Source organism: Rhamphochromis longiceps, linkage group LG9 (assembly GCF_057381845.1).
Source record: "Rhamphochromis longiceps isolate RC_006_pf linkage group LG9, R_longiceps_female_GT1.1, whole genome shotgun sequence".
Lineage (NCBI taxonomy): Eukaryota > Metazoa > Chordata > Actinopteri > Cichliformes > Cichlidae > Rhamphochromis > Rhamphochromis longiceps.
The window spans coordinates 13,668,006-13,693,823 of NC_140565.1; the positions used below are offsets into that span (position 1 = coordinate 13,668,006).

Below are 25,818 nucleotides of genomic sequence, written 5' to 3' on the forward strand. Positions count from 1 at the left end.
GATAAAGACACTGCTCCTTTAATAAACTCTTGACTCGGTAATAAAACCCAGCGCACCCTTGCTCACTGGGCTTTTACTGCTTCAGCCCTACTTAATCTGTTTTGATGGCAAACTTTCACTGAGTCTTTATTCTGAGTCAGCTTGTGGAACAATACAGTTCAGCATTTACAATCATCATAATGTCATTTGGCCCACTGTTTTAGGTTCATATAATCCATCACATATTTTTAAAATCCAGTTATGATATTAAATTATTCCTCATTTATTTTTGTGGATGCTTTGCTGCCACTCATTTGTCACATACACTGAGTAAACCCCCACCCAAAAACCAATACAATATTAATATACCACTTTTGAAAAACAAAAGCAGCACATAAATATTGTATGATAATGTCATTCTGAGGTATGATGATAACTATGAGGCAGTAGCAGAATTAAAGTCTTCCTCAGACTGTTCAGTGCACTTACATGGAACTAATTAAGTGAAACCACCGGCTCATCAACTTTGATACCTCAAAGCAAGTTTGAGTGAACTGAAAAAGTTAAAAAGACTCAGCTTTGCTGTAAAGCTTGAATTTTTATGCATATCAAAAATAGATTTACTTTCTGAGCACTGTGTTAGCAAGAAGCTCCTGGATCTGACCTGCTGGCTGCCTGAAGTCTTTGTGTGTTCTGTGTGGAGTCTGGATGTTCTTTCTCTGGCTTTCTCCGCCAATTCAAAGACATAAATGTCAGGGTAACTGGCGAATCTAAACTGCCCCAAATTGTGAATATGAGCATGAACGACTGACTTTCAACCTCCCCAGGATCCTCCTGTTGCTGTGACTGTGAGGAAAAAGTAATTCTACACATATTTCATTACTGCGTGTGTTTTGCTCATATATATGGTGTGTACTGATATCCTTATTCATCACGCTCTCACAGGAAGTTCCTGAGGTCCACTTGGGGTTGGACCTGCATCTTTACGAGCGCTTTCATCATCCTTCTCTCCCTCTCAGTCCGTCACTCCACCTCTCTTTCCCTCCGCCACCTCTCTCGAGTAGGCCTCACGGGTTTGCTCTGGTGGAGCTGTCAGCGCCTCCTGACCCTGCTGGAGGATGCAGCGGGGACCTGTTACGAGCCCATGACCCCAGGCCAGGACGGCCAGAGCCCGGCCTCCCCAGTACAGCCTCTGCTGCTCCTGCATGAAGACCAGAACAAGGCCTCCTGCCTGAAAGCCCACATGCTGTGGCGAGGCTACGAAGTCTCCCAGGACGTCCTCATCCTCTGCTTCTGCTGTCTGCTGCTTGTTGAGGAAATGTGTGTCTTTGGTCATCACTTGGAGCGACAAAAGCCTCTGCAGAGGTCACCCGGGACCCCGCTGAGAGTCGTCTTCCTCCTGTGTGTTCTTCTCCTCCTTGTTTGGATGTTTCTGCTGCTGTGTTTGCTTGCATACTTCCCAAAGTTTCCCTCCCAGCAGCTGGGTGGAGCTCTGGGCTACCTGGGGTGGAGAGGACTCTATCACGGATTGTATAGACTCGGATCGAGATGGGGTTGTCCTGGTTTGCCCAGAGAGGGACTTTCTACCACGGTGCACACCAACAAACAGCCTTAGTAGTGTGGCACCCTTAATGAAAATGGTTAGATTTTGGCACTGAAATGTCCTTCAAAGCTCAGGAACAAACTTCCAAACCCTCTTTTAAGACTGCATGCTGTAAATGTGACATCACGTTAATAGTTTGCTTTCTTTAGAGGTCAAAATTAGTCCAAAAAGAAGCTTAGAAATCTCATTCAGACAAAGTAAGTGAGAAAAACTGCTGCTTTATTGTGTAATCTGAACCAAAATGCAGGCACAGTTAGAAAAAGATTTCTGGGAGCAGGTGTATCATTACTTGATGAAGAGTGTCATTCTACACTGGTTGTTGCTTATTAAAAAAAAAAAAAAACGAGCCTGGAGTCTGCCTCAGTAGATGAGCGCTTTCCCATCTCCTCTGGGTCTCTTAATCTTGTCAAAGTTCTTGTTAATGATGTCAAACAACACAGCCTGGAGAGAGAAATAAAGACACAGAGTGTGATGCAGAAGCAGGATGATATAGGGAAGACAGACAGTTTACAGGGAGTCATAAAAGAGAGGGACGTCCAGATATGGAGCTGTAATCACGTCAAACAGCTCCTTTCATCATCGCCCGCAACGCCTTGTTCATTAGCGGCATCAAACACGGGAGGACAATGGCCGAAGGAAAGAGACGAGCTGATTAATGGACGGGAGACGGAGCGCCAATCAATTTAACACAAGCACTGCAATTAGTTTAATTACCCTCCTATTAAGAAGGAATGGATTCCATTTAAGCTGCCGCTCCCGCCGGTGGACACGACAGGCATATTTTACACCCAAGCCGCTCAATTTAAAATACAGAGCATGAAAACAGCAGATGGTACACGGAGTGTGGATCATGAGATTCAGGATACACGCAGTCAGAGAGGGCCAACTGTAAGCAAGAGGCAGTGGGTGTCTTACGTATGTATTGCGGATGTCCAAGACCACAAGGCGGAGCTCGCAGTATTGATATTGGTCCAGCTCGTGGACCAGCTGTCTGTAGTCTCCCTGCAGCAGAAAACCCACACCACAAACAGCGAGCGTATTAGCAAAACAATGTGTAGTATGATAAGCACATGACACAACAGCAACTAATTTATGCGGGAGAGAATGTCCTCATAAGTTTTTTTTTTCAGCGCACCGGCACACATTTTTCTCATTCACACATTAATATGCTTATTAGGATGCACAGCGGGAGACACTGACCACGTGGGGCGACTTGGAGGCTTTGGCCACAGCGTCACCCCTCTCGTTGTAATACCTGCCAAAACAAGGAGAAGAGAGGAGTTACAGTACCACCCACCTGTTTTAAAATAGCCCCCAGCGTTTCGCTAAATGTCACATCCAATGCCATATTCAACACATCAGTCTGGTTTTTAATAAAAAGACAAAGCAGAAGACTGCCTCTCATTATCTCTGTTAAGGTTTTCTCACTTTTAAATGTGGAATTGAAGCCTTTCTGATTCTGCTTATATCTATATGACTTTTTTTCTGTTTGACTTCACTAAATAAAGATGGATGAGACCCTCTGAAAGCCTGAATTGCTGTTTATATGTATAGATTTCTCAGTAATTGTGGATATTCTTATGATACTGAGCGCAGCAGGTTTTGTGGTTTTCTCTGCCAAATACTTTTGATGGAGTAATGTCAGGTCTGTTTTCCTGGCTACGTCAGTGCAGGCTCTTACTTTGAAATCTGAGTCTGGAATCCTTCGATCTTGGTGCGTGTGTTGGTCAGCAGCTCAAACACTTTCTCCTGGTGGACACGAAGGAAGATTTAAAATGCAGCTGGATAAATTTCACCCTAAAGATAGACTCCACATGCGATTGTTTACTAACCTGGACAGCCACTCCGAAATTGTTCCCATCCTCAATTTTAGGAATCTGGAGTTGCACCCACATTGACACCTTCCAGGAAAATAAAAAGAAAAAAACCCCACTAGTACAATATACAAGACTTTTTATCACATTAATATTTTCTGCACATAAAACCCGACAAATTTTTCTCCACATAAAGTTCTGAGACTGACCGTGTTGAGCTTCTCCTTCAGTGTCTGGATCTCAGTTTTGACCTTCGGCAGGAGGCTCTCCACCTTCTCATTGGTGCAGATGGGACCACATGGAGGGCCTGGAGGACAGAGGATAGCACTCCTTCACTTAGTGAGCTGCAGATTTGCTTTTCTAATATAGAAAAAGTTCCTTATGCCCTTGCTTTCTTCCAGTTAGCTAATCCGTGTGTAAACGGTGTTTAAACTTTGTATCGTCAGCTCATGAGCCACAGTAGACTCATCAGTTTGTTACAAAGGAGCCAGAAAAGCAGTGATGTGTTTCATACATGGGTTTGGAGCCTTTCTTCCTGCAGTATTTATTGTCCTTATTTACAGGAATACGGTTACTGCTAAACGAATGCATCTTTCTTTCTATTTTCCCCCCATTTACCTGCGTCTTCATCCTCTTTATCACTGTCCTTGTCTTTCTTCCCCTCCTTAGCCTCCTTCTGTAAAATAAGAATAGAAGGCATCGGGTCAGAGTTTTTGCTGATGATTAATCTCCAAGACAGCTAGGCTGCACGCCTTTTTCTCTTCTGGCTTTTCAACCTTGGGATCTCTGTTGGATTCTTTTTCTTTGCTTAAGACATGTAACCCAGTTGCAGCAATCTGTGCCCCTTGATATTCTAAGGAGACTCCAGCAGCTCCCGAAAGTTGTGCAACCACCCCAAATATTCTCCTAACCCTCGTTAAAAAAACCCAGTGGCATTAGCTACACGGCTCTCTGCCCTCCTCTAAATCCCTGCATGAGTATTAGTTCAAGACACACAGCCTTTGTACGGTTTATAAAAATCTGAAATTCACAGCCGACTGAAGTAACATAAAAGACCCGCTCGCTGCCAGTTTGTAAAACAGCCCTTGGAAATTGCACTGTGATTGGTTGTCATGGTAACTGGGGACTCAGCATTGTGTCTTTATATAATGAAACACTAAATATAAACCCTGAGCCGAGGACCCCAGTTGAGAGGAGGCTCTATGAAGAAATTCAAAGGTTAGACAAATAAAACACAGATGTGAGGCTCCTCGATATGAAAGCCATTACATCTGGGTAATGGAAAAACAGCCGTCCTTCATAAATCACCCCGAATGCTCCTTTATTGGATTTATATCACAGTTTTAAAGAACAGTCTTCTGGGATGGAGTCCCCACCTGCTCTTTTTTCTTGCGCTTGGCCTCCTCTTTCGCCGGATCGGGTATCGGGATGTCGAGTGGAGCCTTCAAAGAAGGCAGATCGTTGCATCTGAAAGACTGACGCACAAACACAAGTCACCCAATGTGAGAATCAAGAGCCCAGTGGTATGTGCCCACAGTCACACAGGTGGATACCTTCAGCAGCTCCTGCAGCTCTTCAAGCTTCTGTGGGAAATATGTTGACACCAGCACCTCCGCCTGTTAAAACCAAGTAACAAAATCCACATTAACAATTCAAACTTGTGAAGCAGAGCTGGGAAAGATTTCTGATTTTCGTTTGAGTTACCTCCTTGGTGAGCTTTTGGCAGAAGTCGTCCACCTAGAATAAAGTCACAGATTTTAGGCTTGCTTATAAATGACCGTTTTATTTAGCCCCTGCTGCTGCTCACCTCCCGTGACCCCTGCTGTCCGTAGACAAACCCCATGAAAACAAACACTTATGTGGACACTAGCTCGCCTGCTAGCATCACTGACACACTAACCATGTAAGTGAAGGGAAAGGAGAGTTAGCTTGCTGCTACATAACACTTTGTGCTAGCGGACTCACCTGTTTCTTCGACTTGAGGCGAATATCCACAGCAGCCATGTCGTCTTTGGAGAGCAGAAGTTGTTTATTAGAGTTTAGTAAAGGCTTTGACTTCACAGGAGGCGGTTAGAAATAAGAATATGCTCTCTTTCTGTGTAATTCAATTCCGTGCACAACACGGACAAATACTCACAGTTACTCAGCATAAAAAGCGAAAATGAAAGTAAAGAGTGTTTTAGACAGTTCCGTACTTTCCTGCAATAATAGCGAATGGACGTGTTGCATTGTGGGCCGCGTAGTTTTATTTGACTTTATTTTATAAGGAGCAGTCGACTTCTCATTTCCCAGAAAATGGGGCTGTGATGGGAACAGAGTGGGGAAGTCTACAAGCAAAAAAAAAACACTCAGAGAAATGCGTTTCTGTGTGGCAGTAGTTATTTCTTTGTCTTCGAAGGGCTAACCCTCATCCAAGAATAAAAAAAAAGTCACCTAACTCAAGGGATGAACCAATGTTGAGTCTAAACATTCACAATTTAGCCTCAAAAACCAATTCTTAAGGCACTTTAGTACGAGCAGCCTATCACAAAAACATATTTCGCCCCCTCATCGTTAAATCTGCAAAAATACCAAATATAACTCAATTTGACAGGCATAAAATTATATTTTTGGACTAACAAGTTGATTCCTAAAAAGCTATTAGTTGAAAACCTGACATTTATCTGAGAATTTTGTAGTATGTCCTTAAAGAATTGAGGAACCTATCCTCAAAAACAGGATGATAAACCTAAAAATAGATAGACCTAAAAACTGTCTACAGCAGAAGAACAGTATCTGAAAGTCATGTCCTTAGAAGCAGGAAAAACAATACATCAAAAACCTGACACAGGACCTGAGAGACGCATCTGACCTTTTATTCATCTATTGCCTGTCCCGTTTGGTTCTTTTGCCATCAGAATTATTGTCTAAAGGCGAGGAAAGATGCCCAACGGATTTACTTTACCAAATGGACCATCCCAGCCTTGCCGTAATGGTCTATTTGATTCACCTTTTATTGTTTATTTTATTTTTTTATTTTCACTTGCAAGATACGGGACAGACTTGAATGAGGAAAAGAAAGGGGAGAAAGGAAGAGGGGGAAAAACTGCGGAGAAGAGGGACGGGGATAAAGGGCAAAAAACAAAAACCAACTAAATAAGCAGATAAAAAAAATACATATCAATCACCTGGATCACCTGTTGAAAAAGAAAAAAGAAAACAAGCAGAAGAATACGAGAGCAATACAATAAACAACATCACGATGATCTATGGGAATATAACAGTAAATACAAAATAATAAACATTATTGTGCAGCACGTAATATCGACAGCGCACAGTGTGCTTTGAGGAAGGAGCCAAAAAGGGTGTAGTTTGTGTGTGTGAATCCCCGTGTGTACACCTGTGAGCGTGAGCGCGCTTGTATTTAAAAGGTTCCTTCATGTAATGATCTGCTAGAGGGTGTGAGGAGCCACAGCCCCGTCCTCCAGGGCATGAAGCAGGTATGGAGGAGAAACTCCAGACATCCAGAGGCCCCCAGAACTCAAGAGACCAAGAAAGACCAACAGAGGGGCAGCCGCGCCACTGTCCCAGAAAGAGCTGAGGAGAGTCCCAGATGAGGGCTCACTCAGCAGCCGCGGAGCAGAAGCCAGGGGGAGTTGCAGTGACGTGCCCGTGAGCTCCGCCGGCAGCCAGCTGTGCCTGAGTGACCGAGCCCCAGGCCGAGAGGCCGAGGACACCCCACCCCCAAAGTGGCCCGAGCGAGCCCCAGGCTCCAGGCCCCGATAAGCGGCCACCAAGGAGTGAGCCGGTGTGTACCTGGACGCCCATCCCCGGGCGCACCAACGCACTGATGTCTGAGGGCGTCTGCCACCGGCAGGGGGAGTGATGGGGGGAGATAGGCCTCCATACCTTGGAGGGCCTGAGATGTCCCCAGAGAGGTGGCGTCTGACACCCAACCTGACATATAGACACAGACATACAGGCACACACAGATACAAACATCCATTCCCACCCTCATGCTCTCGTATGCACTTACTCAACACTCAACCAACGTGGAGACAGACATAAAGAGACGCTGTACACACGATCACACTCCCCAAGCGTACTCTAGGAACCGGGTCTAGGTACCCTTGCCCCTGGAGGGGGGAACTGCACCCAGACCCAGGTGGTGTTACCCTTTTCCCTGCGGTGGGGAGAAGCAGACCGCCCCGACTCCGCAGCAGCAGGGAGGCCCCACACTCCAGACCCCAGTTGGACGGCCAACTCCTCCTCCTAGCCCCCCCGCTCCAGCAGGTCGCAGAGAACGGGGGGGTGAGAAGACTCCAAACCTCCCTCCGCCCACTCATATGTAGTGTTGATGCATGTGTGTTCTAAGGTGCATTTAAAACTCAGTGTCTACGTGTATTTAGAATTGAGAGGTGGGCAACAACGCCAGGGGTGAGGTGTACACCCTGATGGTCTTTTGGAGTCCGTGTAGCGTGCCCACCCCCAAGATGCTATATGTATGTGTAATGAGAGTGTGAGTAATGTAAATGTCTAAGCTGTGAGATAAAATTGAGGCACAAGAAGCCAGAAGGGGACAGAGGGGGATGCCTCCCCTGCACCCTGGTGACACACCTTTACCCCAAGGCCCTGCATGTGTGGGTGATTGTGGTGGAGCGGGAAGAGGGAGGCAGCTGGAGATGGGGAGGGAAGGAAGGGAGGGGCAAGTGACCCCTCCCTGGGGCCAGCTTCCCCGCTGACCCCAGTAGGAACCCCCATACTCCGCAACCTGCCAGGGAAAGGGGGCCCAGGCTCATCCGGACCGGGGCCCAGAACAGTAACATCAGTAAGCCTTTCTTAAAGAAGGGGGAAGAACGAGGAAAAGCTGAGATTACACAAAAATTAAATCACAGTGATGTCCTTCAAAGCACCTGGACAACTATTCCTGAAGACTACAGAAGAAAGCTGTCAAATAGAATTCAATCAATCAAACTTTATTTATAAAGCACTTTTCATACAAAAAAAAGTAGCACAAAGTTCTTTACATGGTTAAAAGCAGCCCACCCCACCCCAATTCAGGCTGTGTGGATCTTACAAATGCTGACTAAAGCTTGTTAGATTGCACAAACTCTGTTTTTGTCTCATATTCTGATATATTCTGTATTTATGAAGAAACATATGAAGAAATGGCTCAAGACTTTTGCATAGTACTATATATCAATTTTTTGTCCATAACTATTATATATATTGTAATATTTAATACTCGGTTTATTTTATTTTATTTTGTCTTCTTTTTTCCTCTTCTTTATGTTTTTGTAAAAGCAAAAATCTTTGCATGTCACGGCTGGCGGAGTGAGCCGTGTGGAGTGGAGGAAAAGGAGGACCCAAAATGTAGCAAACTGATGATACGAGTGAAGTTTATTTACACGGTGGCAGTGGCAAAAACAGTCAATGAAGCATGAGTAATGACAAACCTAAACTGGGAGAAACTAAAGAGCAAACCTGAACTCTTACAAAACGGAGAGCGCAGCAGAGAGACGCAGACCAAGGACCAGGATACCAAGAAACACAGACGAGCCAACAACGAACACAGACCGACACCCACTATATATACACACACACAAGGTAATCGGGTAATTGCACACAGGAGGGAAGAACAGCTGATCTGAATACACATGATGACTGGAGGACACAAGCTGAACACAATGACAACAGACACAGACTTTCAGAACAAAACAGGAAATCTAGAACCCGAACCGGACACAAGGGGGGAGGACACAGAATAACTAGAACAGAGGGAAATAATCACAAAACACAAAACGCTGGGTCAACGACCCAGGACCATGACATTGCACCCATTAACCTAACCTAAAAATCAGAGCAATATCTGAAAAATAATTTATAAAAAAATCAATCTTAAATCAAGTTTAATGCTCAGATTGACCCTAAGACATATTCCCGTCCTCTCAGTTATGTGTGTTAGATGTTAGATGTGTGAACAAATTCTGTATCAGTCTGTGAGTTATGGGTGCTTCCACTGGTGGGTGCTGTTGTTCAGTGTGGAGTAAAGAAAAAGGATTATGAAGACAAACGACAGCTTTATGTTCCTCTAACCATTGGAAATTGTGTAAAGTGTCTAAACTACAGTCTTGTCTATATGCAATTAGGGACTGGTTATTGGATAATTTCCTGCTCCTTAATACTGATAAGCCAGAGTTGATGGTCATTGGACCACAAAAATTTCAGTACTTATCCCAAAATTTCAACTTGAAATTGCAGGGACAAGGTTGAAAACTTGGGCGTGTGGTTTGACAGGGTGCTCTCCTCGAGTCTCATGTAAAAGAGACAACAAAGACCGCCTTTTATCATTTAAAGACGTTTTGTCAAGCGACACTGCAGAGGTTCTTGTCCATGCATTTGTGTCTTCATGTATCGATTATTGTAACGCTCTTCTTTCTGGGCTACCAAAGAAAAGTTTTAGAGGTTTACAGATGGTGCAAAATGCAGCTGCTCGCATTTTAATGAAAACTGGGGAAATTTGAGCACATTACCCCTGTACTGAGACCTCTTCATATGCTACCTTGTCAGGTTCAACAGATTTTAAGGTCCTGCTGCTCACCTACAAGGTCTTAAATGGATTGGCACCTTCATAACTCTCTGACCTTTTGCACCTTTATGTTCCACCCCGTGCTCTCTGATCTCAGGATTCTGGCCTTCTAAAAGTTCCTAGAGCCATGAAAAATCTACATCAAATCATTAAATAAAGCTCAAATGAACCTGAAAGATGCTTCTAAGATTTGATTTTATGTTTTAAATCTTTGCTGGATTAAACTACAGGAATAAAAGGAAAAGTGACAAACTTTTGAAAAGAAAGAAAGAAAAAGAGCACTACTCATTATTGATAGGTGAGCGTCCCTGCTGCTACACCAATATTCAGCTGTTACAATAGCTCTTTCATCAGGAGCTGTGTGGACAGAGGCATGGGCTGCTGTAAAGAGTAAAGCAAATAAAGATACCTGAGTGAAGTGACGACACGTCAGAGCCTCCCACTGTAAACAGGATACCGTCCAACTACAGGTCATCCTGTGCCAGCACAGTCTGAGTTGGGACATTATCAGGTAAACCTATCACGTCTAATGACAAAAAGACAGTAAAAACACCACACAGCTTTAACTACTTTGTTAAATCCTTCTCTTATTTCCTGCCCACTGTTGTAGTGTTGGAGCGTACATAACTATGTAGTTGTTTTCTTTTCACCTGTAGTATATGGCACCATAAAATGTAACACTAGAAAAACAATCACTCAGCAGACACGAGGTGACAGTTCAGAGCAAAGGGCGGCTGCACTCGACTGAACTCCATTAGCTATTGCAGCTTTGATTTTGACTGGGTGAGTGATTAAAGGTCTGCACTGTGTTATTCAGTTTGGGGAGGACGTTGAGAAATGATCCAGACAAAGTTCATGCGACTGAACAGGAGTGTAGAAAGAGAGAGGTGGCTTCATGAGTGGCTGGCGTGATGTAAACGACTTTATTTACAGACCTGTCATATTAACACTAATGGTGTATGTGTGTCAGAAAGAAAGCATGCAGCGCTGAGCCTTTGAAGTTCTTGCAAACCATTATTTATGCAGACTGAGAAGAGTAAAGGATTATGGTTTCAGAGATTTCAAATAAATCATTGTAATTTTCTTAATTTACTTTGCCATCCCCTCACAACCCTAAAAAAGAAACCACGCCATCATCCCAGCCTGTCCTTGTTTTTTTGGACTTTGAGTTTACTGGTGAGGCTTTTGGGCCACAACAACATGATGAAAACACCTTAGCAGGACAAAATGTGCCTGACAGAAGTTACAACACACTCGTGTACACATATAATTGATGCTGCAGCTCTGAGATGCCGTGCTTCTAGCATGTTACAGATGTCACAACTTGAAATGGTTTTGTGTTTGCATGGGGAGAGCATACCTGTAATCCACAGGAAAGGTGTGTGTGTGTTATATCAGTTGTCTGCTGACTCTGCAAGCCCTATCAGACAACATGAGACATGAGGGGTGAAGTTTAACCAGATATATTGGATTGCTGTGTCTCTCTTTATCTCCCAGTGTCCAACCCCACCCTTTTACTTGCCCCTGTCTCACAGTTTCATTTGTGTGTGTGTAAGTTCCCAGAGAGAGGGAAACGTAACAGGATAACATCTACAGCTGTGCCGTGTCTTATAAATATGATCGGTGTAGTGAAAAGTGATAATTACAGCCATATTCCATTAAACATTATAAATAAAACCTAAAAACTTAGCAGCTTTGAATTTGTCGCACCACTCAAATAACATTTATTATAAAGTCATATCTGCAAATCTTTCATTTACATTTCTTTCAGAGACAAATGATGTGATGATTTTCACTTCTTGGTTTGAATGAAATCCAATTTTGTGCCCTGTTTCAGGGTGTTGAATCTCAAACCTGCTAACTGCTCTTTGTATTCACCAATGCTGACAGAAAGTTAATTACCGAGTGTCAGGTTTTCAGCCTGAAAGGTTATGGCTTTTCTTTATTTCCTACAATGGTTCTTTACTTTAACATGGACCATTGTGGGAGGTCTTTATCCTTCAAAAAAAGGCTTCTACCAGAGGCCTGGGAGCTTGAGGGTGCTGCCCAGTATCTGTTTCCTAGGACTGTGCTCTTCTGGACGGAAATCTTGGATGTTCCAGGGATCTGTTGGAGCCACTCGGCCAGTTCTGGGGGGTCATTACACCACCATACCACTGGAACCACTGTTGCCTTCACCCTCCACATCTTCTCGAGCTCTCCTCTGAGCCCTTGGTGTTTCTCAAGCTTCTTATGTTTCTTCTTCCTGATGTTGCTGTCTTTTCGTATTGCTACATTTCTAACCCTATAACTACAGCCGTCTTCCTCTGCTTGTCCACCACTAATATGTCCGGTTGGTTAGCCATCATTATTTTGTCCATCTGTATCTGGAAGTCCCACAGGATCTTAGCTCAGTTATTCAAAATCACCAAAAGTCAAAAGGTCTCCCATTTTGACCTCGGGACTTCCAGGCCACACTCAGTACAGATGTTCCTGCATACTATGACTTGGTTATGGTCCTGCCTGCTAGCATCTTGCACCCTGCTGTTATTTGCTGGATTGTCTCAGAAGAATCTTTAATGTCTATCAATCTTGTGCTTATACCTTGTTCCTGTGCTGGCATGGTTAGTGCCTTTGTGTTGTTTTTCAGTCCAGCTCAGTGTGGTTCACTGGAGTCCCAGAGCCTTAGAAATGGCTTTGTAACCCTTTCCAGACTGGCAGATGCCAGTGACTTTGTTTATTGGCTGTTTCTTTAGATCCTGGTGTGATGTGTTGCGTTTTGAGATCTTTTAGCCTACTTCACCTTTCTAGTCTTTTTTTAAAATCTTGATTCAACCAGCCTGGCAGTAATTAGGCCTGGGTGTGGCTCATGAAGCTGAACTCATGTTTCCAACAATGTGATTAGAATAAAATAGAATAGCCCTTTATTGTCATTGTACATGTACAACGAGTGTGAGTGGCCTGAGTTATGGGGTTTCTCTAACCATGGCTCTGATTAGTCAGGTGAGTGGCCGTTGGTGTTGTGGGTCCAAGTGAGATCAGCGGAGATATGGGTGCCCAGACACCCAAGAGGTGGAGAAGATTCCACCCATTCTCCATTTATAATCGATCGAGTGGGCCCGTGGAAAGCCTTATATATGTAGGAAAACTAAAGGTGCCTGGCCTCGTGAGAAATGAGCTGTCACTTGAAACCTATTTCCAGCATCAGCAGTTTACCTTTAGGGCGTTCTGCAGTTGTTTTTCTTTATGTTGTTTTCAGTTTTCATTCTCAGTTTTGTGTAGGCTACTTCCACAGGTTTACACCAGGAATGTGAAACTCATTTTACATGGTGGGCCACATACAGCTCATGCTGATCTTATGTTCTGTCAGTGTACAGAAATTTGGATACAAACCAAATCAATTACGTTAATATAACAAGAAGAAGCACAATTTCAATAGTACATCTCAGTTTATATACGTGATAAACAAATACTGCTTTATTAAATGAATGAAATATGCCAGCATCACTCTTTGTGAAATAAATATGTAATAAATCTATTAGTAATTACTTTTGTAGTATGAATGGACATGGTGGAGGATTTCCGCGCCCTCGCTCGAACTTCCGGTTACTCCCCTCCACGCTGGTACTCCGTGCCTGTTTGTACTCAAGCACTGTGAAAACTTGCATCATCCAGGAGGGGGGACAAAACAGCAGCCGAACATAAATGGGCACGACAGAAGTAACCTATAGGATATTTAATTGTTCCAGAGGAAGCGCCTCCCCCAGATGTGAGTCGGCCGGTCACAGTTGAGTGTACAAAGCGGCAGACGGGCGGAGGACTTGCGGGGACATCCAGTTTGCCGGTGTGGAGGTGTCTCCGTGTAAATGTACACGTTGAGCAAAGTGCAAGGTCCCCTCAGTGCACGTACAGATATGAGCTCTGACCGACTCTAGCGACTGCTGCTCCTCGTGTCTCCCTCTCAGCTAGCTTTTATGTGCCTTTTTACACTGTGATTTTTTTTTTTTTTTTAAATATAAGCTAGTTTAACTTTTAAACCAAAGATGTCGTGCCTTTTACTGGGAGTCATACGAAGGTGAGTTATCGCGGCTTTCTAGTGTTTCTGCGATTTAAATGTGTGTCTGCTTTATTCTAACTTCTTTTGTTTTAAAAGTGTTTTGCTTGCTGTTTAAGTTACGATAAACGCGCGGGCAACAGTCACCCCTTCACTGTATTTTCGATGCTTTTATTTTGAAAAGAAAGTGACACTAAGCATGAAAACTGAATTCGTTAAGACCATTTTTTGTATGAAAACTAAAAAAGAGACCATTTTGAAGTAAGAGTTTAGACACTGTAGCAGTCTTCATTTATTGTAACAGATTTACATATTCCCAAACTATTCTACTATTCTAAGGAGTTCCTGGAAACAGTTTCACCTTACTGTTGACTCTTCCTGTTTGACAGCTGTTCTGTTACCTGCTGAAAAATGTCGTTTGACCTGATAGTTGATACTGGATAATGAAGTTATTTGCTGGCACTCATGACACAAATATAATTTCATGTCTTTATGACTGAAGGAACACATCAGGATAATTTGCCATCTAAACTTTGCTGCTTTTACCCCTCCAGGATTTGTGATAAGCCAACATCACACAAGACTGAAAGTGAGCACTCGATGACATTGTGTGTGTGTTTGCGCATTTATTTTGCTATCATGGATGCATGTTAGAGAGTGGGTGAATTAGTGACTCAGTGACCTGTGGATTTTGTTTGTATTTCCACTTGAGAGATTGCTCATGCCCGGAGGCATGTCCCAGAGTATTTTACTGTGTATTCACCACAGTAGGAGGAGTACTAATGCATGCAGCATGTGTGCATGCTCCTTGAAGTGATGTGCTGGCTTGTCTTTGCTTGACGATTAGACTCCTCCTTAAAGAGGCCTTTGACCAGGATCTGTCAGGGCTTTGAAGGTGGACTGTAGGCGTGTCGGCCTGTGGTGTGTGAGGATTGGCTTACTCACTTGGAGGTGTGTTAGGGGAACAAGTTGTTTATCTAGGATAATCAATAACAGAGCTTAGTGATGAGTTCTTTGAAAGTGTTTGGTCGGAAAAATATTAATCCTTAAACATTAGACCAGGTCCTGCTGAATAGTTGTTCCCTTGATGGCTTATGTCTGGATAAATCTATGCAACAATATACCAAGCAGGAGGCAAAGACGTGGCATAATCAGATGGTTGACTGCAGGGAAAGTTGGATGAGTCATCAAAGTCTTTACAGGATTTCTAAAAAAATGTAAAAATATCACAGTTTCTCTGTTGCAGACAAAGAAAAGCAAAGCTGCTAATCTCTTCTCCCAGCTCCCATGAGTTCCTTAGCAAGAAAATGAACAGTTAAAACATTTGCTCGTGTTTAATTCACTTCAAATTCAATCCAGCTCATCCTAATCTCAGTCACACTGGAGATAATATTCAGCACCACCCTTGTTAATTATCATCAGCAGTGTGACAATGATGATGTTTTGGAGCATAGGTAATTGATTTACTGTGGAGGGGGTAAAGGGTCTAAAAGTCTGCAGAGCTGACCAAAGGGACCGGTTTATCGGAAGTCACAGATAAGCCTAAACAAAGTGTCGTCATTTTTGGGTCAAAGGTCAAATAATAGTTGTCTGTTACCGTTGCTGTAGAGCCACAGCCTTGTTGCCCAATAGAACGACAGCCAATCAGTCAAAAGCTGCAGACACAGTGTTGTTTGTAGATGATTATCTCGTCAAGAAACGGGTTTAGTGTCTTTCTCAAATACACCAAATGAGCTGCAGCTGCTCCAAACTGTGGGTACAGTTTACTGGTAAGAAAATGTAAATTCAGTTGAAAAGTCAGCTACAGACCTAACGCACTGTGTCTGAAAGCTGCTTTAAAGTTGGCCTTGAGTGTGACAGTAGTTCTTACTCCTCAGCTCTGTGCCTTCACACTGCTGGGTCATGTGATGCCTTGCTCATCTTGAACTTCTTGTTGTGCCTGCTGCTCACACCCTTTGTACATTCAGACCAGACTAATGTGTATGTGTGCATGCATCAGTGAAAGCGAGCACATGTGTGCGTGCGTGTGTGTGTGTACAGGATGTATGTATAATGAACCACCGACTGCTGCCAATTGGAGCCACGTGCCTGCAGCTGACTTCATGTATTGATCTTTGAAACAAAGTGAATGTGTGTGATTTGTTTTGGCAGTTATTAGCTGCTCCTTTTAAAAAAACGGGCCTCTCATGCGACCATAAAGAACACGAATTTCACTTTTTCTAAAGAGGTCATGGGGTTCAGCCATAGTGTCCACAGACACAAAGCACATGCATTGTGTGTTCTATTGTCAGAGACAGGCAAGGGACACGCATGCAGACACCCATAGGCTTGTGTTGTAACTGCATACATGATGACTCTCAGTGGCTTATGTTTGTGAATATCAAGCTGCTAACAAACAGAGGGCCCTGCACCCACCCACAGACCTCTCAGCATATGTGGAAAGGTCAGCTTGAGGCTTTTAGGTTTCTCTAATAACAACAACAAAGACACCTCATTATCACTGCTGCCGCAAAGTGATACTTTGAGGCTTTAAAAGGTGTTTTAGCTTGTCTGTGGCACTCTAAGTACAATAAGGTGGATTAAACTTTGACACTTTTTAACTTGCTTTTTTTCAAGTGTCATATTTGAAACCATCCTGTGTCCTTTAAAGGTTACATCTTGGAAAAATGTCATACATGAAGATACTAAAGGTTATACATAAAAATAAAAACAAAAAAACAAGTTGTTTCTGAGGGGGCCGTACGGAGTGACTGAAGACCAGAAACAACAACAAATATTTAAAAATGCTGCCAACAGACAAAGAGCACCACACACTTCAGTATTACTGTCAAACATCAAGCAACAAGGACACCTGTCTGTACATTTACAATGCACTGCAGCATTTGGTACATTTAGACTGGGAGGGCACTGTGGTATTGTGGCACAATTGCGTCATAGCAAGAAGGCCCTGGCAAAAAATCCAGGCTTTTGCATGTTCTCCCCACATCTCAGTCCAAAGACACGAGTTTGGGTTAACTGTTCATTCTACATTGGCCATTGGTGTGAATGTGAACGTGAACGGTTGTTTGTCTCTTTGTGTTAGCCCTGTGATAAATGGTGTACACCCTGGACACGTCATCTATCTTACTCCCTGTAACATCTGGAATACAGCGGCCCCTCATTTATGGCGGGAGTTATTTTGAAAGTTTAACCAAAAGGCATTTCAAGTAGAAATGGGCTGACATATCCTGAGTATAACCATGTATAATATCCACTGAAGTTAAAAAGAGGTGCTTTGCAACATTATACTGCGGTGTGTCAAATAAAAAAGTCAAATATGTAATTTTCAGACCATAAGGTGCACGGGATCATAAGGCACGTTAAGCGAAACAAAGCACTCAGATAAATCAAACTTTATTCAACTCATTCTTCTTGCTTCCTCCACTTCTGTACCATTGATTCATTAATGCTGTATTCTATAACAGCTGCTCTATTCCCATGTTGTTGCAGTATATTAATGACTAACCTCGTATTGTGGATGGATTATCTCAGTTATTCTCCTGACTGAAGTTTGGTCCGTTTACAGCATCCTGCCATGCGATTGCATTTGTCTCTAACCATCAGGAACCTTAACGTTAACTTTTATAAGTGGAAAAGTGTTAGTGTTCATCCTCCAGCTTCACTGTTTATGTTATGCTAACATAGCTGTGTCGCTAGCGATCACGTAGCACATCATTATATACCAGCTAGCCCAACTTCAGTAACACAACAAACGTCACTGCTGTTTAGTTTCCTGTCTTCATTTATGTTGGAAGTGATAGCAGAGCTTTATGTTTGAATTTTTTCAGAAATCTTAGTTAGAACATGCTATGTCATGCTTAGGTAACTAGCGAAACTAGCGAGCTAACTTCCTGCTTGCTTCTAACTCCGTTAAGTGTAATAAATTCTGTTTTCATGGATGCCTGGATGTTAAACTTCATAGTTACATCTGGTAAAGCAGCAAAGCGGAACGTTTTATTAAAGATGAAAGAATCTAGACAGTTTTTCTCTCAGTGATGCTGCAGTGTTCGTTTGACTTTGGGACATGAAACGGACAGAGTTTAGGACCCTGATTACTCCCAGATTTACAAGCACCTTAGTCCAACAAATACGGTGTTCTGGGAATCCATCCTACCTGACAAACCATCCTACCCATTGTTTCTGCGCGGAAACTGACGGACAAACACCAAACTAGTTCCGCATCACTGCAGTGGCACCATTTTTACAAACTAATTCTGGTTCATCCATTTCACTCAACGATCCGCTTTCTCCCTTCTCATTCTCCGTTGCCGCCATGCTTTTTCGGCCATGTGCGTATGAAAACAAAGGCACTGCGCATGCGCGTTTTACCCATATTCTATCGTGATATTTCATTTTCTTATCGCTGCCTGACATTGTACCGGTATTACCGTAAACGGTATAATATGGCCCAGCCCTATCCAGTATTATAGAATGAAACCAAAGATCAAAAATTGTTTTCTGGTCCAGAACATGGGAATAGAGCAGCTGTGAGAGAATTCAGCATTAATGAATCAATAGTACGGAATCAGAATCAGAATACTTTATTGATCCTTAAGGGAAATTAAGTAGAGAAAGGAAGAAGAATGAGTTGAGTAAAGTTTGAAATGTCTGACTGTTTTGTTTCGCTTAATGCGCCTCATAATCTGGTACGCTAACTTCTACCTTCCTTTAGCATGTCCAGAAGTCCAACTTTTTGTGGGATGGTTAGCATCTTCCTCTGCCTTTTTGGGTGCTACTGCAGGCGCCTTTGACGGTGCAAAATGTTTTGTTGACATTGTTGTGTTTGTTTGGGAGAAAACATACAAACATACAGTACAGCACTTCAGAGTCACACTACTAGCCATAGAAGATTTATGTAAATTTGACAAGCTGAACGTATTCTGTACTGTACAGGAGACACAGACATGGAGATTAATTGACAATGGTCTACAGCCAATCAGGACGCAGAACACAATGCACTGTTACAAAAAAAAGCATGCAAAATTGCACACACAAAAAAACCCGCAAAACAGGGAGGCTGTGAAAGGTTAACCGGGATATAGCGAGGGACCACTGTAGTTCGCCCCCATCCCCTGGATCATGAATTGGGTAAGCGGAAGAAAATGGATGAATAGCTAGATTACATGAGGAGACTCGCCTTGTATTAGTCTCTTGTGGCAGGTTTTTGCAGGAATTTACTCTAAAGAATGAAAGAAGGAAGACGTTTGCTTTATAGATATGTCTCTCAGCTGTCCCCTGGCAAATTCACTGCTCTAAGCTTGGTCAGTTATTTATTTTATGCGTTGTATGGCAAAAGAAAAAACATTGGATTTCAGTCCAACAAATACTATTGTTAAAGAAGTTCTGATCTCTTCAGGTTGGAGTTGTGTTTAGTCTGTTTTGTTGGATTTTTCTTCTAGTCGCCAGTAGAGTGATTTTAAATTGTCCTTCTCTTTCAGGAAGGGTGGTTTCGGGGCGAGCGTCGGGGTTCGATCTCTGGCCTCAATCCCGTCGCTGCCACCCGCGGTGGCCGACTTTGTGAAGGGGGCTGTGGAGGAGTGTAAGCCTACCAATGTACACGTGGTGACTGGGACGCCGGAAGAGACGGCCAACATCCTGGCAGGTCTGGAGAGGGATGGCATGGTCAAGAAGCTTCCCAAATATGAGAACTGGTAAAGATAATGGAACAGCATACAAAACAAAGCAATCACCTAAAGTAGTTATTTGGAAACATGCTGTGAGAGCTTTCAATAATAAACGTTTTATTTGGCAGTTGGTTGGCACGTACAGACCCAAAAGATGTGGCCCGAGTGGAGAGCAAGACTGTGATAGTGACCAAGAAGAAGAGAGACACGATCCCCATCCCTGCTGCAGGGGTGAAAAGCCAGCTGGGTAGCTGGATGAGTGAGTCTGACTGGCAGAAAGCCAGAGAGGAGCGTTTCCCTGGCAGCATGGCCGGTACGTAATTGGACGGAAGTCAAATGTTTGTTCATTGTTGCCAGGAGACCGAGCATTTTCACCTTTCCTCTGTTTTAATTGACTGTCACGTTCACCTCGTTAAAGGATTCTATTTAAAAAGGGATATTTTCATTTTAATGCTAATAAAATGTTTTAAGAATAGTTTGAAAAATGGTTTTAAAAAACAGGAAGGATTTTAAAAGCAACTTAACATCAGGAACTTTAAATAAGCTGAGGTGTTTTTAAAAAAATATATATATATTGTGAGGCCTGCTTCAGTTTTTTTTTCTTCTTGTCACTGTTGAGTTTGTTGCCTGTTAGAACAGGATTAGCTTCCACGTTTGTTGCAGTGTTATAAATCCTGCTTTTAGGTACACACCTTAACCTCAAGGTTTAGGTGAGCTTCGAGAAACAGGTAATAGGCGAACATCTGTGATCCATATATATTTATTTATTGTTTAGGGCTTTTTAGTCTTTATAGTGGTGTGTGATTGCTTGCTCACTCTGTGTGCTAACCTGCAGCTGACCCATAAGTATTTATAAGGGGAGGGGCTACTTTAAACACCTGCAGGTCACTAAAAACATGTTGTACTCTTTCAGCTAGTGTGTGCTTGGATTCTTGGCCAGTGTAACAACTTTTCTTTGTGGTATAGAAAAGTGTACCTTATTGATCATATTAGACATGCAGTCTGCATAGCTCCCAATTATTATCACAAAGATCTCAAGGAAAATGTGTTTACAACCTTTAACTATATCGGTGCTGTTGCTTGATCTACTTGACCTTCAGCTTTTAGATTTGAACCTTGTTTTCTACATCAGCTAAAGTAACTGCATCAATGTGTTGTTTTTAATCTGTGTCCTCACTGTAGGCCGGACTATGTATGTGATCCCCTTCAGCATGGGTCCCGTAGGCTCAGCTCTGACCAAATATGGTGTCCAGGTAAAAGCTATTGTTCTCTCACTAGTTCATACTCAGCAAAAACCTGCAGTAAACACGTGAGCCTGCTGTGCTGCTTTCTTCCAGTGAATTGCTGTAATTTATTTTGTGTGTACTTTTTATTTTTATTTTTTTTAATCACTGGGCTTCCTAAGTTATAGGTCAGCGTAATAATCAGTTTATTTTTTCTTCCAGGTGACGGACTCCCCGTATGTTGTGGCCAGTATGGGTATCATGACGCGTATGGGCACTCCTGTTCTCAATAAACTGGCTGAGGGAGTGGAGTTTGTCCGCTGTCAGCACTCCGTGGGGCGACCTTTACCTCTCAAAGGTGCAGATTTCAAGAGCCTGAATCGAGTTTTATTTGTAATTTCTATCCGTTTTTGCAACATTTTATACATTTTCCTGCCTTTTATTTGTTCCCTCCTTTTTACTACTAGCTCCTCTGGTGAACTCGTGGCCCTGCAACCCAGAAAAGGTGCTGATATCCCACCTGCCCGACACCAGGCAGATCCTCTCCTTCGGCAGTGGCTATGGAGGGAACTCTCTCCTTGGGAAAAAGTGCTTTGCCCTGCGCATCGCCTCCCGCATCGCCAAAGATGAAGGCTGGCTGGCTGAGCACATGCTGGTTAGAATGCTATGTAATGATTATGACCTGAGTCTGAATTAAAGAGGGTTTATTTTAATTAAAAACATTAACACTACAAGCCTACACCTTCTACATTTATTAAAAACGTGGAGTTATATTCTTGCTAATATTAATATTTCCCTTTTTCTTCTCTCTTCAGATCCTAGGAATCACCAGTCCTCAGGGTGTGAAGCGATACATTGCAGCTGCCTTCCCCAGCGCTTGTGGTAAAACCAACCTGGCCATGATGAAACCAGCTCTACCAGGCTGGAAGGTTGAGTGTGTAGGCGACGACATTGCCTGGATGAAGTTTGACAGCCAAGGTGAGTGAAGCACTCACTTCATTTTAGTAATCCAAAAATAATCTGTAGTTACAAAAAGCCCTCTAATCTTTCTGTAGGTAAACTGAGGGCCATCAACCCAGAGAACGGGTTCTTTGGCGTGGCCCCGGGCACCTCCAACAAGACCAACCCCTACGCCATGGCTACTATTGTTAAAAATACTGTGTTCACCAATGTTGGTGAAACCAGCGATGGGGGGGTGTGGTGGGAAGGACTCGACCCCCCTCCTGCTGACATGGCGCTCACAGATTGGCATGGCAAAACCTGGAAACAAGGTGACATCAGTTGTTGTGTATCAGTATACTTAACAGTCAAAGTGTATACAGCACCATCTGCTGGTGAACCAAAGCAAAGTCACAAATTTAGAACTGGGTGGAAGTAGTGATTCCCGGGCCCCCTGGTGGTCTGCAAAGGTACTGCAGGTGGGCCGCAGTATTAACTGACATTCAGATTCAAAATACTTTAATAAGATTATTATGTGGGTTACAGTTACTCCAAGAAAGTAACAGCAACAGACTAAACTAATTAAATAATACAATTTACTACAATGTTTACAAATTTAAGAAATAGCACAATGTATATATGTATACAAACTGCTCAATTATAAATATCAAGAATATTACAGAGGTTAAATTTATATGATTGATATTTAACTCTAATCTGTGAAACGTCGTAATTTGTTATTTTACCGTAGAGCACGTGCAAAAGGGTGTAAGTATTGGAGTTGTACGGGGAGATTTCCTGTGTCATTCAGTGGTGTATTTGAGTAATCTCGGTCTGTCACTGAATGTGCTTCTGTGATTAGCCAGCAAGCCATGGAGTGGGTGGGAGGTTTTATCCAGCATTGTCCTTATCTTGGACAACATCAGCCTCTCAGAAATTCAGTTTGAAATTACTCACAAATCTGTAGAGTGACACATTTATAAAAAAAATGTGAATTCAAACTGGTAATAGGAGACGGCTAGTTTGTGGGTCCTTAGGGACTAGAAAAGCGCTATACAAATACAGGCCATTTACCATTTTTTACCATTACTCAGTTGCAGGTGGATCGCATATTGGTGTTATACTACTTTGCATATGACTGTGCAACAACACGTGTTCTGTTTAGGTTTTTAATGCAGTTTTCAAGGAAATGCATGGCTCTCTTTGTTTGAGAGTGAAGATTTATAATTGGGTGTCCCCATGAGATTTTCAGTTTTTTTCCAGGGGTTGCAGTACTCTTGACTTTGGTAGGTCAAGAGTACTGCGAGAGTCAAGAGTAGACGCAGTTAACCATTAACCATGACATTAAAAACACGAGCTGTTAACAAACAAACAAACAGTTTGTCTTCTTTGTACACAGGAAGCTCAACACTCTGCGCCCACCCCAACTCCCGTTTCTGTGCACCAGCGGCTCAGTGTCCCATCATTGACCCCCAGTGGGAGAGTGAGGAGGGTGTCCCCATTGATGCCATCATCTTTGGTGGGAGGAGGCCAGAAGGTTGGTGCCAAGTTTAAACACACTTTGTACCCCGGTGGATTCATATTATCACATTTTGGCTGTTCATCCACACAAAAACACCCACAACACATTTAAAATGAAACGGTGCAGTCTTGATGTTCATGGGCAACATGAACAAATATACAACATATACAATATACAGCATATACAAATACAGGCCATTTACCATTCATCAATAACATTTTCAGCTTTAGTGAAATGAAATGGTTTTTTTTGAGAAATTATAGATGTATTATATATTACACTCCTGTCTGTTTTGTTGGATCAGTCGGGGTACATACTGACTCAAGATGCCATATGTAAATTAAGAGAATATGGTGGCTCTGTATTTTACTGGTTTACACTTATTGGTAAATAAAAGCGGGTACATGGGTCTGGCCTGTGTGGGTACATTGACTTAAAAGGTTGGGAGTCACTGTTTTAATAGAGACACAAGATAGGACTCGCAGTGCTTGAAATAGTCAAGCATTGATTGCAGTTTATGGTTCATGAAGTACGATGTATTTTCTCTTTTGAGTGTATTACAACAGCATGAAGTTTTTAAAAAAATAAATAATTGGAGCGCAGTATAACTTGTAGCAGAAAGTAGGCTTGCACCGAATCTGATCACATGATGTTGATGTTGTCAGGAGTCCCATTGGTCTACGAGTCTTTGAACTGGCAGCACGGAGTATTTATTGGAGCTGCAATGAGGTCTGAGGCCACAGCAGCTGCTGAGCATAAAGGTACGGATCCTCACATGTTTCTGAGATGCAGTTCTGTGAAACTCTCCGGAGCGGTCTCTTTACTTTTGCTGTTTTTCACATAATGAAATAATGAGGAAGTTGCTTTTCCATTTTCCCTCCAGGCAAGGTGATCATGCACGACCCCTTCGCCATGCGGCCGTTCTTCGGCTACAACTTTGGAGACTACCTCGCTCACTGGCTGAGCATGCAGAGCCGTAAGGCCCCCACTCAGCTGCCCAAGATCTTCCACGTCAACTGGTTCAGAAAGGACCCGGCAACCGGCGCCTTCCTGTGGCCTGGCTTCGGTGAGAACGCCCGCGTGCTAGAGTGGATCTTTAAACGCTGCGGCAGAGAGAGAGAGGACGAGGCAGCCAAAAAGAGCATCATCGGCTGGGTGCCACAAGATGGTGCCATCGACACTAAAGGTCTGGGCAGCAAGGTAGATATGGGCGCACTGTTTGACGTGCCCAAGCCTTTCTGGCAGAAGGAGACCCAGGAATTGAAAGCCTACTTTACTCAGCAGGTTGGCACTGACCTGCCAGCGCAGGTGGAGGCTGAGCTCAAGGCACTGGAGGATAGAGTACACAATTAAAAAGCCTCCTGACAGGAAGTAAACAAAGAAGCAGGGAGGGAGGTACTCAGGAAGCAGAATTCACATCATGAAGGTGTAATCAGAACTAGTGACCCGAGTTTACATACACAAAAATTTATAAATGAATAAATAAACAAAAAATGGGTAGAATGAATCTTATGTTGAGGATTCAGTCATAAAACCAGCAATAATGTGAATATCAAACTTTCCCTGTGTATGAAAACGCATTCAGTGACTCCTGCCTGTCCCTTTGCAAAGAGAATTGAGATGTGAGATTATCAGTACAACACCTTCTGTTTTTGGACATCATTTTACACTGTTGCTATAACATTTGAGGCTGCTGCTGGGTTGGTAGGTGGAACATCATACTGAAGTGCAACCAATGGTGCCTTTTAAGAGTTTTAACAATAATGAGTTCAGGCTGCAAATGTTTACAGGCTGAAGCCCAAAGATTTTAATTTTTTTTTTTTTTAGAAAGAAGATGCAGTCAGAACATTTTTAATTCATTAAAATAACATTTTAAAGGATTATTTTTATCACCACTTTTTAACACTTAACATCCCTTCCAGGACTGACTCATGAATCACTAATCATTCAAGACATCCCATAATAGTTTTGTTATAAAAACACGTCTATATATATATATATATATATATGAATATATATGTATACACGTGTACACATCAGAAGAAAGGATTTTGTTTTATACATGATTTGAAACACTGACTGCTCGGTTATTTAATCATTGGCGGGGATGGTGTTAAATACACTAAATGCACATACATTATCCAGCTCTCATGAAATGTCATTTTAATGTTAAAATGAAAGAAAAAAAACCTTAAAAATGCATTAGCTGTTCAAAAGTGAAAAGTTTAGCGGGTTTTCACTGAGGCCAAAGATCACTATGCATTATTCATCTCGCCAATCGCATGATTTGATTTCAAGCGACGTTTACTTGCAGTACGTGAAACGTTGGACCAATTCAAGTCACTGAGATTATAAGGTATTTGTAGAAGTTATACGCCGAGGATTTTATTACAGTGCAATGAATAAACCTCTTTTAAGGCAGACACAATGGCTGGTGTATTTTTTCCCCCACAGTACACAAGTCTAACACTTAA

General features: G+C 42.7%; 3 protein-coding genes across 4 annotated transcripts in view; 2 read left to right on the plus strand and 1 right to left on the minus strand.

Moving 5' to 3' along the window:
* fitm1 (fat storage inducing transmembrane protein 1) overlaps positions 1-3,051 on the plus strand; it is a 4,117-nt gene extending 1,066 nt beyond the window's left edge. The window contains exon 3 of the mRNA XM_085418377.1: positions 925-3,051. Coding sequence (XP_085274503.1) covers positions 925-1,594 — 670 coding nt within the window. The 3' untranslated portion in view covers positions 1,595-3,051. The remainder of the gene's footprint in view (positions 1-924) is intronic.
* On the minus strand, positions 1,882-5,640 carry psme1 (proteasome activator subunit 1). Of its 2 annotated transcripts, none has more exons than XM_085418378.1 (12): positions 5,592-5,640; positions 5,362-5,405; positions 5,101-5,133; positions 4,950-5,012; positions 4,773-4,871; positions 4,015-4,072; positions 3,606-3,703; positions 3,415-3,483; positions 3,264-3,331; positions 2,783-2,837; positions 2,498-2,584; positions 1,882-2,023 (listed from the first exon to the last, which is right to left on the minus strand). In XM_085418378.1, exons 1-12 carry the CDS (start codon positions 5,623-5,625, stop codon positions 1,943-1,945), a joined length of 789 nt encoding a protein of 262 aa, XP_085274504.1. In that variant the 5' UTR covers positions 5,626-5,640; the 3' UTR covers positions 1,882-1,942. The 2 variants fall into 2 exon arrangements, with proteins under 2 accessions (XP_085274504.1, XP_085274505.1); XM_085418379.1 differs by having other exon boundaries at positions 5,534-5,601.
* Positions 5,641-13,563: 7,923 nt separating this feature from the next.
* On the plus strand, positions 13,564-25,772 carry pck2 (phosphoenolpyruvate carboxykinase 2 (mitochondrial)). The gene is made up of 11 exons (XM_085418382.1): positions 13,564-14,018; positions 19,475-19,687; positions 19,789-19,973; positions 20,843-20,913; positions 21,106-21,241; positions 21,351-21,538; positions 21,699-21,861; positions 21,939-22,154; positions 23,222-23,359; positions 24,010-24,105; positions 24,228-25,772. Exons 1-11 carry the CDS (start codon positions 13,987-13,989, stop codon positions 24,695-24,697), a joined length of 1,908 nt encoding a protein of 635 aa, XP_085274508.1. The 5' UTR covers positions 13,564-13,986; the 3' UTR covers positions 24,698-25,772.
* Positions 25,773-25,818: the final 46 nt, after the last annotated feature.

Coding starts and splice junctions, on each gene's coding strand:
- pck2 (XM_085418382.1), top strand. CDS start 13,987: ATGTCGTGCCTTTTACTGGGAGTCATACGAAG. Junction 19,974..20,842: donor TTTCCCTGGCAGCATGGCCG/GTACGTAATTGG, acceptor TCCTCACTGTAG/GCCGGACTATGTATGTGATC. Junction 20,914..21,105: donor TGACCAAATATGGTGTCCAG/GTAAAAGCTATT, acceptor TTTTTCTTCCAG/GTGACGGACTCCCCGTATGT.
- psme1 (XM_085418378.1), bottom strand. CDS start 5,625: ATGCAACACGTCCATTCGCTATTATTGCAGGAAA. Junction 5,406..5,591: donor TTCGCTATTATTGCAGGAAA/GTACGGAACTGT, acceptor TGCTCTCCAAAG/ACGACATGGCTGCTGTGGAT. Junction 4,073..4,772: donor AGCGCAAGAAAAAAGAGCAG/GTGGGGACTCCA, acceptor CTTATTTTACAG/AAGGAGGCTAAGGAGGGGAA.